Raw genomic sequence first — 13,581 nt, 5'->3', positions numbered from 1 at the left:
AAATTAAAGAGCCAAGTGGTTTCCAGGCCTAGTACACAGATGGATCATGGATGAAAAGCACCAATTCAGCCGGAGCTGAAGTGTACAGGATGAAAACGAACACAGGGGAATCCTTCCCGCTAGGGAAACACACCACAGTTTTTCAAGCGGAGGTGTTTGCTATACTCGAAGTAGCGAACAAACGAGAGGCATTGAAAGAAACGGGGGGATTTGCATCTACTCCGATAGTCAAGCTGCCCTCAAGGCGATTCAGAAACCCAGGGCCAGCTCAGCGCTAGTCCAGGGATGCAGAGACGCATTGGAAAGGCTTGCAGCACATAAGGAAGTGAGACTGAGGTGGGTCCCAGGACACCAAGGTGCTGAGGGCAATGAGCGGTTCGACGAACTGGCAAGACGAGGTTCCGTTAACCTCTTTGTAGGCCCCGAACCTTGTCTCGGGCTTAGCAAAAAACAAATCTCCCAGGCACTTAATAATTAAGCCTGGGAAAAACAAGGAAGAATATGGAGAACGACAGAAGGATGTAGACAGGCCAAGGAAATGATACCAGACCATGACGGCTCTAAAGCAAGGCGACTGCTAACAAAGACCCGACAAAGTATCTAAGACTTGGTGGGAATCCTGACCGGGCACAACAGTCTAAACAGGCATCGACACCTTTTTGGTATAAGAGAAAGCCCACTCTGTCCGAATTGCAGTAGAGGGGAGGAAACTTCATATCACATACTAGGTATCTGTGATAGGTGGAGTCACCTGAGAAGGAACATTTTCGGAGCAACAGCACTCCCGCGGAAAGATCTTAAAGATTTGGACTGGGACAACGTGCAAGCCTTTATTAAAAGGACGGGCCGACTCAATGGAGACCGCGCATTGGGAGTGGAGGCGTAGGGGTGGGTGATTTTGGGGTTGGCGAAAAGGGACTGGTCATGCCTACTTGCCGAGCTCTAGGTTCCCCACCCTTACTACTACTACTACTACTAACGACTGTCAGATTTGTCTTTTCTCTTCTATCTACGCTCTCTCAGACTCTTTTTTTTTAACAATCCATCTGGTGTAACCAATAGATTCCATTGAGACCAGTAATCTTTTATTTTTGGAGAAGCAAAAATATCTTTCCATTCTAGCTTGCGAATTTCTTCCGAATAGTTTATAAATAAGGCAAGATATTGTTTTATCACTGTAATCCGGGATTATACTACCTGCGCCCCACTCTTCAGGACTGTTGATGCCAGTACAGTAATAAGTGACAATGATGACATGTTTCAACACATGGTCGTCTGGCAATTTGATGATGTTCACCTTTTTTGTGTTCTGTTATAAAATAATACTTTTGTTGACCGTTAAAGTCACCAGTGTTTTTCAAGATTTTTGAATTGAAACAACCATTTCATATAAGCATAGTCAGTATGAAAAATAATCTGTGCAAATATGTATGGAAAATATTAAATAGATTTTACTGTTGCCAATAGCTCTCGTCTGGTCACATAGTAGTGCCTTATTGATAGCATTTTTCCGAAATAAGCCTTGCTCGCCGTCTTCATAATTTTGCAAAAAACAGGTGACGGGTTCGGTAAAATCGAAGATGTATAGAGTGCTCATTTTAGCACTTTAAAAGCTTCTTCGCAGTTTGCTGGTCAACTAAATACCATTTTGTCCTCATTGAGATTATGTAGACGTTTAGCAAGATCAGCGAAATTGGTTACAAATCTATATTATAAAAATGATTACTACTTTGACTTTACAAAAAACTTACTTAGAATTACTTCTTAACTGTCTCAAAAAGGCTAAAATATCTGTCTATGTTTACAATGTCATACAGTTAAGATGATATTAAGGTTTTTGTGTTAATGTCCTTTCAGTTTAGTCATAATCGTAGTTGCTCTTAGTAGCAACTATTGCATACACAATTTATTACAATTATAAAACTATTACCTATTATATTATATTATTTTATATTAATTATATACTATTACAATTTACATTATTTTTATGAGTTCCATCCTTGTAATTGATATTTCTGTCTCCTTAAAATAAAAGGTTCATTATGTCATTTTAATTTTAATATCATCATATTTATTAAACGTTTTGTAACTAGCAGAAATGTCTGGCGCTCCTTTAAACCAATGCGATACTTAGATTTACTACTGCCAAAAGACAAAGTAAATTAGTCTCAACCTCTTAAAACATTTGACTAGTGAATATCAGAAGGTAATACATATCGGAGTAAAAAAAAATTAACATACAACTCATATTACTATTGTATATTTTAAATTATACAATACTGCTTCATAAATTGTACTACTTTCGTTATTTATTTTGTTGCTTTTATTTGCCAATAAATCACAATTATTATGAGGATCCTTAACATATTTTTTGCTTATAATATTATAAATCAGAAAAATAATAGTTCAATTTTTTAACATGCATTGAAAAGTCTATTGATAAAAAGATTTCAATAATATTTAGAGGACTAATCAAAATGACTTTCCTCTAAAGATATTATAAGGTTTTTATATCTATTGATTAGATTGATTATCTATAGATTGCAAAGATTTAAATTGGATATTCCTTCCTTTAAATAAATTTATCTTTTTGTATTTGACGAAATAAATTTTCTACAATTTATAAGGGTATTACAAAAAGCTTTTTAATATACCTTAACTATATTACCTTTTTAAAGAAAATTAACATTATACTGCAAAACTATATATTTAACTCCCCCAAGAAACAAAATATCATATTGACTAAGTCTTCTTTTTTGACTTAAATACAATAAGAATACATAACATTATTTCCTTACATAGAATCTATCAAGTTTTTACCTGTATCTTATTTTATCCCGTTTTTATAGTTTATTTTAGCAAAGCAACATAAATTAAAAACACAAGATAAAGTAGTTTGTATACGTGTCCTGCGAGATCTGTAAATATCCACTTTTTAATACTTTAACTTCCTTTTTAGTATTTTTTTTCTTTATTTAATATTGATTGTGAAATTTGATCAGAAGGTTTATCGCTTAATATTATGAAATAAAATATTCCAAAAAAAAACACTCAAATACCTTTTATAGATATTAATCTTTATAAATAACTTTATTTACATATATTTTATTAAAATAGTAAACAATTAAGTAAATACCTAATTCATATTTGCAGACGACATATATTAATTAACTTCCTGAATACTAATATTCTAAAATAACAATATTATTTTCGTATTATAAATAAAAACCTTAAAATTGGCCTTTTGTACCTTAACCACAGTATTACTTATAGGAATATAGTAACCTTTCTATAATAAACAATAATTTTTTTAACTTATATAAAAGGATGTTTTAAAAATGTTCTACATTTTTCAGTATTCTATTTTTAGTGTTTGTTAAGATTATTACGAACTGGTGTTTTTGTGACATGTTTTTAATAAATTGAATTATTGTTAAAGGTGTATTACTAATACTTTGAACTTTGATATATAAAAAAATTAATATAATTATTGTAAAAACTATGATATTATTTAAAAATTTAACTACGAATAATAGAGAGAATAATCTAGAGATTTAACTAAAAAATTAATTTACCAATAAAAAAAATCGTTTGGTTTATAATCAACTATATCATTCTAATTTAATTCAAATCAACTTTAATACTTTTCGTAGGTTTCATTTTCTATGCCATTATAGTTGTTCCCATTTGACACTGAACCTATTGAATCATTGTTGCTATAGTCCGAAGCAACTGGCTTTACAGTTGAAACACTAAATTTTTCTTGTGTTTTGTAAAAAAGATATCCAGAAACTGCTAAACCTTTAAGAAAAAAAAAAGAAAAAATAAAATATATAGGTGTACGTCTTATACAGAATATTGTAAAAGTAATGGGACAGAAAAATAGTTATATGATATCTTGTTTTTAATTTTTATCATTTAGTTAAAGTATTTCTTTAACTAAATGATCATTATTATAAAATTTAAAACATTTTGAAAAATGGTATAAAAAGCTTATTAACACGTAATATAATTTTATTTATGGTCTTCATGTTACTATCAGAAAATATTAATCATATTATTTTTTTACTTTAGTTGGCATAACGTTTGTAAATCTATTTAAGAAGTAACCTATTAATTTCTTTATTTAGTTAACATAAAAACGTATGCCTTCTTAAAAAGTGCTAGGCGCAACCTCTATATTTTGATATATAGGGTGTTTCAAATTCGACCGTCAACATGGAGATACAAAGGTGGTTGAATTGGGGCAAAGTTGAAAATTTCTGAGCTGACCAATATACCGTTTAAAAAAATTAAAATTCCGAATGGTTCCGATATTCGAAAAAATAAAAAAATTTGGGTAATCGACTTTATTTTTTTTTGAGCTTATTTCTTAGTCGATTAAAAAAAAAAACGCACTTTTGCATTGCCACTTTATCATGCTACATGATAGTGTTTTAAGATTTTTAATATGATATTTCGTCTTTTGCCAACTATTATTAACTCTATTTTTTCTTATAAGCGCTATATTAGATTTTTACATTTATAAAATCTCTGCAAAGTTAACTTTTTAACGATGTTACAAGTAAGGGTTACAAGTAATAAATTTTTTTAAACCCCGATTTTTTGGAAAAAAACCAAATTTACCGCAGTAGGCAGTAATGAACTGACAAGACAATATTTTAAACTATCATACAAATCATATATTTTAAATTTTTGTACGTTTTCTTAGTATTGCATAAAGTGACAGTTTTGAATTCCATTCTGATTTAACTAATAATTTTTTAAACGGCATATTAATAAGCTCAAAAATTCTTAACTTTTTTCCTAATTTATCCTCGTATCTCGTTTTAACAGAATTTACAATTTTGTAACCCTCGTTCATTTTGGTTATTTATTGGATTATCATAAACCTTCCAACTTCATTTTGTGAAAAATTAAATATAAACCATTGTTTAAATTGAAAGGTAGTAACAAGAGCGCATTCCAATATTCTCACGTAAAATATTCTATTTTAAACAAACTCTAAAAGTCTGCTAATTTCTTCCTGCTAATTTCTAATCTGATTGACATCTGGTTAAAAGTATTCTGTAAGTTGAGTTTCTAAACAGTCAGAAATACCTTCTTTTATCTGATTCGTTTCAGCTATCTACCTTTAAATTATTTCCAAGATAAATAACAAAAATAAATTTTTAAATGAAAATCGAAAAACTCACAAAACTTAAAAACGGATTCCTTAATAAAGCAAGATATTTAAGTTAGTCCCTAATTAAAGACCCATGGAACAATTTAGGAATACTTGAAAAATATCACATTGTTTCAAGATTAATCATTCCAAGAGAATGCTGAAGGCAAGCACATATATTCCGAATAGATAAGATTTATTAATAGATAAGATAAGCTACTTAGCTTTAAGTAGTATACCTGTGTCAAAACTATTCAATTAAATCTAAGTAAAATTTTAAATAGACTAGTGATCTAAACTATTAAATTGAGCTAAAACAGTAAAACCACTATAAAAATAATTAGCGTTTTGGCACATTTTTAAAAACAATAATTCTAATAGACTTAATTTTAATAGGTGCCGTGCTAGTTGACCGCTACCTATTACTGCTAATCTGCGTTCTACAGATTTTAAAGTATTTGACAAAACTGCAAACAGTCTAGAAAATTGGGTGGTAGTAAACACTGAACGGGTAAATGGATACGGCCTTCATTATGGATTATTCCAGCAACTCATGATTTGGTTTTTTGTATAGCTGCTTTCATTCTTTTGGAACTAATTCTAAATACCAGGTGCTTAAAGCAATAAATTAATTTAATCTTATTTTCATTATTGCTTTGAAAATGCCGACTTGCTCAAAAATGGTTTTATCTGACGACTTTAACAAGATTTGTATATACATCTTCTTAAAAACAAAGCTTATTTTATTCCTTTTTAAAAATACAGATACAAAAGGATATTAAAAGTAAAAAAAATGAAAAAAAGATAATAATAAAACCTTATAATTCTCGTTTTGAAATAATCAAAAAAAACAAGATAAGGGTTAAATATTCTATATCTCAGTAGATAAATATATATTTTAGAACAAATCACATTATTTTGACTTTATAAATTAACTGCTGTAATATATCTCATACTTTGAAATCCTCTATATAAGAAATTCAATCCTTAAATATCAAAATACTACGAATTCAAAATAATGCTTTTTGTTTATCAAACATGCATTACCTCCTAAGGATCCAAGAAGAACTAAATATTTCATTACAGCTACAATTTTTTTAATCAAAAATAAATCCTTTAGTGGCTTGGTATATGTATTATTTAGATCCACACCCTAAATATTTTTGTTATTAACATAATTTTTATAGTACATATGTTACAAAATTTACCTCCTCCACCCAAAAAATTGGAAACACCGTAGGTGTGAAGTTGTGAAATAGATCCACTTTGGGATTGGGTTCCATCGGCATACTAAACATAAGTCTTTTTCTGGCCCATACTGGGCTGCCTGAAGTCTAAAAATAAGAATTGCATTACTTGTAAAAGAAAACCCGGTATTAATTAACTTTAAACAATTTTCATAGCCAATTTTTTAAGCAGACATTTAAAGTAATATATTGTTAATTTTAAAAACAAGTCACTAATGACCGTGCCTTCTTTCCACTCTTAAAAATAAGTGATTTTTAAATTTGCCTTGTTTACTTTATTTTAATTAATTAAAAAAAGTGAGTTTACCATATGCTATTTATATGGAATCAACAAATATATGACCATTCAAATTAATATTTAGAAAATAAACTAAAATGACACCAATCTGGCAGTGTTAATTAAAAATACATTAAAAACAAAATAATAATTTTCAGTTTTCTTTTTAATCATTAAAAGAATTTTATTGTTTTAAAAATGGTTACCACCAAGATCTTAAAAAGGTCGCTATCAAATCAGTTCACAAATCCGTGTCACAACTAAAACACATAACATTATATTGCATATAGGGATATATGCATTTCGAATGAAATGGTTATATTATAAATTGGGGTTGGTGTTAATCTTTTTCTTATTTTTTATTTTTAAATGTTGTTCTTAGATAAAGATTCACATTATGCAAATTGCACATATTAAATTATTAATTTTAACCTTAGATGATTACTAATAATAATTAAATGCAAATCTCTTGATAGAAATGATGATTAATAATAAAATAAAATCTAAATACTAGTATATATTTGTAATACCCCGATCAATTTTTTGTTGCTCGGGTAGTATTTTAGAACTAATTTAAGCCTGGAGGACTGAAGGTTTAAGCTTAAGCTGGAAAATAAAATTATTGCCATTACACAGCAACTAGATCGGCATGTTAAGTTCTGTAATCGCACTTTAGTTACTGTCGTTTCTTCATAGTTTGGAATGCGAAAAACTTCAAACCACTTACTAAAGTAATTCTTAGCAACTTCATATCGATTTTCGAAACTGTTTGTAGAAAAAGCTCCTGCTACGTCGATACTTCTACTACACCACTTACTAACTCCAAAATGTCCTCCGCCAACACCGCCATAGTCAGCTTGAAGAACTTCTGGAATCGGTTTTTGATGAATGACTATCAAATATATATATTTTATTTTCCATCGCTGCTTTCCCAGACTCTTTTTAACAATCCATCCTATCTAACCAACGAATTCCATTAAGTCCAGTAATATTTTAGTTCTGAAGATATGTCAGACATGCCATTCTATTCGGGCTTTGACTATCTGCGGTCATCATACCACTGGACCATCATACCAATCCTGGATTATAATAACAGCGTCCCAACCTTTAAACCTAATTATGACAAAACGGTTGCAAAAAAATATTTCTGATTGTTATTTTAGTTTCTTAGTTTCTCTTTAAGACCATAGGTCTTCTGGATAAGGCATCGGCATTTCGGTGATGTTCGGATTTTTTATGCTCTATTATAAAATGATGCTATAAGAGCATTGCAGCTACATGCATAGCATTATAGCCACTTGTTACTTGTATTTAAGAACTGAAATGGCCATGTCAAAGAAACATGGTTAATTTATAGGACCTAGTTTGAGGTTAACCTCTCGGAGCTTAACAAATATTTTCTAAACTTTCTTTAAATGCTTTTTAAATGCTTCTTCCATTAAAGTGACGTTAAATTAATCATACTTCTGAAGTCATTCCACGTAACACAGTTTCCATAAGACTTGCTTAAGTCGGGACTGCAGTCTTTTTCTTATCTTCTGCATGTATTTTTACTAGTTCACAGAATATGCAAGTTCCCTATATGTTTGAGATGTTGATCATATCCTTTTAATAGCGAAGAAATAGTCTGTACTTGCAGTGGAGTCGGAGATAAAGGTAAAATAAAAAATCCTGCAGTCTCCTTCCACTTATTTATTAAACGTTCAGTTAATTTAAAATTCCCGACATGTCCGAGACGGACACCACATGTCGGGAATTATAAATTAACTGAATGTTTAATAAATAAGTTGAAGGAGACTGCAGGATTTTAATTTTACCTTTATCTAAGAAGAAATAGTCTAAGTACAGACTATTTCTTCGCTATTAAAAGATTATGATCAACATCTCAAACAGGGAACTTGAATATTCTGTGAATTAGTAAAAATACATCCAGAAGATAAGAAAAAGACTGCAGGATTTTCATTTTACCTATATCCTTTTAAGTTTATCGCTCTAATTGTAATGTATTTTATAGTTTTTTATGGATTCAATAAATAAGTTTCTCTATTTTTTCCTTTAGTTGCCTATAATAGCAATAAAAATATTTTTCACTTGAAATGAATTAAAGAGAGGATCTATGTACAAGATATTACCCAAATATTAACCACTTTTAAATGGAACAAGGCAGACTACGTGACCCGAGTTGCCGTATATATAATATTAAAGTGGTAAAATAACAAACTATACAAAGAAATTGTTATAAAAATTATATCTTCTGAGACCTAAGTAAACATAATCCACCTAGAAATAATACAAAATTACCAAATCTTCTGTGTTGCAAAAATTTGCATTATTAAAAAGCTAAACCTAAAAACTTACAGCTTCAAACATTATTTTTATACCATGCTTTTTTTCATCGGGTTGTAAACCCTTTACTCCTTTAAGATAACTTTCATGACTGTCATAGAAGTGTGGTAATGATGCATAAAGAGGTATTTTTACACATTTGTATAAATCCATAAGGCCTAAAAAATAATTATAGCATAAAATGTATAAAATAATTATTACTTTATATCTAATACATCTTTACAATCATAGAAAACCTCAATGCTCATGTTGTTTTTACTAAATTTTTTTGTTTAATACATGTTTTGATAGCCTAGTAGAATTTTTGTAGTTCTATGAATTATACGATTGAAAGAGGGAGTAACAATATTTATTTAGTATTTTCTTCCATTAAGTATATCATTGTTTTTATTTACCTTTTTTTAAACAAGTGTCAGGTGTTGTGCAAAAGCACTTTTCTTCAAGATTCTTAGACTGATCACCCAAAGAAGCAGAGTAAACTCCAACAGGAATGTCATCGTATCTGTCGTGTTTTTGAAATGTTGCACGGAGAGACCTATAATAAAAATGTAATAAAAATGTACATAAATTAATTACATTACATTTAATTTTGACATTTGAAGAGCTTTTTACCTACAAAGATCAGGAGCAAAAGACATTAACCCGTCCTGTTTCTTTAGCATAGGCGGAAATATGGTTCCATCAGTACCCATAATTGCATCACAAGTGGAACTATTCCAAACTTCCTGCTTGGGTTTACCATCATAAGTTACTATTTTGCCAACAAGATGATAATCTTTCGTACCTCTGAATGCAATAATACGTTTTCCTGCTGTACCATTTTTCTAAATAAATGATTTCAAATAAATATAATTAATTAGTTATTAATTTAACATACAGGGCCTAATAATGAAAATCCTAAATCGTTGTCATTTAAATGAATTAACGAAGGTTCAGCCTTTAAATTTGCACATATAGCTTTTCCTGCAAAATCCGTGACTCCACAATGAATAACGATACCATCAAAAAGAAGCTCTCTAGCCTTTACAGTAATAAATATGGACGAAGGACTCGACCATATAGATTTTATTGCTTTATTTGCCAAAGTTAAAGCTCCCGGTTTTTGACGAAACACTGTATTTACCAATCCCTAGAAAAGAAAATAGTATAGAAAAATAAATAAAATCATCGCTTATCGTTAATAAAGTTAATGATGTGTTACATCGAATTTGTAATATTTACATGAACAAACATTTTATATATTAATCAAAGAAATTATTTACTTAAAATTCGTGATTTTACCGTTAGAAGGAAAATGCTTAAAAGCCTTTTTTTAGTAGAATATTTTCGAATAATTTCGTTAGCTTAAACTGCTTCCTTTTATAGTTATATACTTATATTTTCTTCTGCTCTGTCATACTACGCATGTAATAATAATAATAATAATAATAATAATAATAATAATAATAATAATAATAATAATAATAATAATAAAATAAGCGGAAGAAAACCTACACCCACTAGACCAAGCACCATTACCAGAAATGATAATAAATGGAGAAACCCAAAATGAAGACCAGAATAATGAACATAATGATGGAATGCATTCTAAGCTTAAAACAGAGTTTAGAATGGCACTGGCAGAGTATGAAGGTACAAACCCCTCAACAAGACCAGCTCTTCTTAGAGTTAACTCTTCTCGCAAATTGTCATTATTCTTGATGCTTCCAACATAATTATACCTAATTATACTCTTACAGTTACGACACTTGAACAGCTTCATCTGATCTATTGTGTATTGAATCTACTGTGCGCCTACCGCTGTTATTAAAACTTTGGGATTAAAAATAATAAATAACCAGCAAAGTGTTACACGTAACGAAAGACCGACACCGCCATGGGAAAGGAGAATACAAAAAAAATTGAAGATATTATGAAAGACATTAGCCGGTTAAAGGAATATACCGGAGGTACAAGAACTATAAAAGTACAAAAAAGAGTAGAGGAAATAATGCGTCAGACCCAACAACATACACAGGAACCAGGACCCAGAAAACTGCACTCCGGAACAAAGCCTAGACACCTTTAAACAAAAGCTATCTATTTTTTCAGGTCGCTTAAGAGGTATATATCCAGTAATAAAAGGAAACAAGATAATTTACTTTTTGAACGGTCAGAGAAGCAATTCCATCGAAAGCTTAACGACACTTCTTCAATAAACACCGCTATTAGCATTTACCCCGCTAAAGAAAGCACCGAGGAGTTTTGGGGCACTCAGTTAACAATACTTAGTAAATGCAACCTCGACACTGAATGGATGACTGAAGAACGAGCAATAAGCCAAGCATATATTCCAATTCCAGCGGAATATACAGAACGGCATGATCTAGTTGCAAAGATACTGCACCAAGAACTGGCAGAAAAACTAAACCTCTTATCAGCAGCTAAGGAACCATTTATAACTATAATCCGGAACTAGTTCTTGAAAACAAGCAACACAAATTGTGTTGGGATCGCACTGGACTTACAAACCAACGAATAAGTAACAATAGGTCTGACCTAATACTAATCCATAAAATGTGTAGGAAGACAACCCTTAATGATGTAGCTATTCCTACTAATAACAACCTAAGAGCAAAACATAATGAAAAGATTATTTAGTGCAGGGATCTAGAACCCCGGATATGATGACAATGGGAAATAAAATAAGTGCTAATAATCCCAATTATTGTGTCAACAACGGGAATACTACAGAGCCTGATCGAAAACATAAAACTACTCAACCTTAAGAAAAGCGTTTATAAGCTAATGCAGAAGTCGACGCTATTGACCTTAACACATTTTTGTCAGTTAAAAAAACACTCTATAAACAAAAACACAATAGCAAAACAAAAACACAACAGCCTATAAACAAATTACACCTGAACAGGTGTAGTAAAGAAAATAAAATTAAATCAAATAAAATATAATGTAAAAAATAGGATATTGAAAGGCTGCCATTTTGCTATTTTGCTACTGTGGGTAGAAGTAATGGCCTAATATTCTAGGACCATAAAACTTAGTGGGAACTTTCAAACGATGTATCGCACGATTCCCCTTTTCCATTTAATTTAATTTTTAATAAAATTAAATTAAATAAATAACCGGCGCCGGCGGCGGGACGCCATTTTTAAGTTTTGCAAGATGAGCTGGGGACCAAAATGTAATATTTAGGTTGCTAATAATGTGTGCCAAGTTTCAAATTTTTATATAAACGCATTCAAAAGCGTTTAAGAAAGGGGGGGGGTAATTAAGAACCACACTGTATATATATATCCCAGATAAAAAAAACTTTAACTAAAGACTAAACTAACTTCCCATAAGTTCATTCTTTGAAAAACAAGTTAAGTTCTTAAAACTATACTAAATACCATTATGTACCGTGCATACAGAAGGAAACATGCTCAATGCATATGACACACCAAACGGTATATGACACTTGGACAAAAGCCACATCGGAAACTTTTTGGCATGATTGGTAGCTCTCTAGCTTATTTTTCAACACGCAGAATACATCTGATTAGATCTTTAAGTCCTTTTGTTATGTAGCAACCTGAACCATGAAACTAAATGAGATTCAATCAAATAATAGGCAAATGTGTAAATGCAACTTGCTTCTTTTAAGTTTTGGATTTATATCTGTACCACCTTTGGTAGAATTATAATCTAAAATTATTATGGGTTTTTTTGACTCTTTATCAACAATATCTGACATTTATAGATAGTAACAGAACTACCTTACTTTTCCTCGGAGGATACGATGCCAAAGTTTTAATGAGATCAAATCTAAACTTGGACTCGTGAACCTTAGGTCCGTTTAATAATTTAAATAGAATCTCTCTTGTATTTTTACGTAGGGTTCCAATCATTGTAAGTTTTTTCTGTTAACATTTTTTCCGATTAATTTTTTTACGTTATAAGATAGTATGTAAGATAGTAGGCTCATTATTTTCGACTGGTACATATCCAACGTAGGGGATTTAAATTACCATTTACCATATTCTTGCTTCTTTTATTATTACAAAGTTGATTTAGTACTTCTAGTTTTGAAACCACAAATATCTTGAATGAACATCTTTCACGATATTCCCTTAATTGCTCATCAATGGTGCAGTGTTCATGTGGAATGTATAATTCTCTGCAATAAGTCACAAATATTTCCTAAATTTCACTGATTAGGGCAAACTTATCATTTATTCTTCTGTCAGTCCGAGTAGTCTTGTCGTCAAACCGAAAAACATGAAGTCAAAAAATTAAACCTATTCAAAGGCATTCTAGGCCTATAAAGAGAATTTGCGTATTTAGAATATAAAAGCTACTCTAAATTTACATGTGTTGTAGCGTTTTATTTTTCTACTCCTCATGTTCACTAACGCTCCATTGATATTTCATTAATTTCAATAATTACATTAATAATTTCAGTCAACTTCTTTTATTCATATTTCTTTAAATTCACACAGTCAATGACACATTACTACTGTAACGCATCACTCTCCTGGGCTGGGATTCTAAAATCACGACTCGATCTC

The 13,581-nt window shown here is 30.5% G+C and overlaps 1 protein-coding gene across 3 annotated transcripts in view; it reads right to left on the bottom strand.

Moving 5' to 3' along the window:
• Nucleotides 1-3,251: 3,251 nt before the first annotated feature.
• LOC126738983 (sensory neuron membrane protein 1-like) overlaps nt 3,252-13,581 on the bottom strand; it is a 53,088-nt gene continuing 42,758 nt past the window's right edge. Inside the window, exons 2-8 of one of the 3 annotated variants that reach the window (XM_050444504.1) lie at nt 9,912-10,163; nt 9,647-9,858; nt 9,430-9,569; nt 9,047-9,192; nt 6,373-6,498; nt 6,212-6,317; nt 3,252-3,801 (exon numbers count right to left, since the gene is read on the bottom strand). In XM_050444504.1, coding sequence (XP_050300461.1) covers nt 3,638-3,801; nt 6,212-6,317; nt 6,373-6,498; nt 9,047-9,192; nt 9,430-9,569; nt 9,647-9,858; nt 9,912-10,163 — 1,146 coding nt within the window. In that variant the 3' untranslated portion in view covers nt 3,252-3,637. The remainder of the gene's footprint in view (nt 3,802-6,211; nt 6,318-6,372; nt 6,499-9,046; nt 9,193-9,429; nt 9,570-9,646; nt 9,859-9,911; nt 10,164-13,581) is intronic. The other 2 variants (XM_050444502.1, XM_050444503.1) reach the window with 2 other exon arrangements.

The sequence above is a fragment of the Anthonomus grandis genome, chromosome 7, assembly GCF_022605725.1.
Source record: "Anthonomus grandis grandis chromosome 7, icAntGran1.3, whole genome shotgun sequence".
Taxonomy (NCBI): Eukaryota; Metazoa; Arthropoda; class Insecta; order Coleoptera; family Curculionidae; genus Anthonomus; species Anthonomus grandis.
This window is presented reverse-complemented; position numbering and strand designations above follow the sequence as displayed.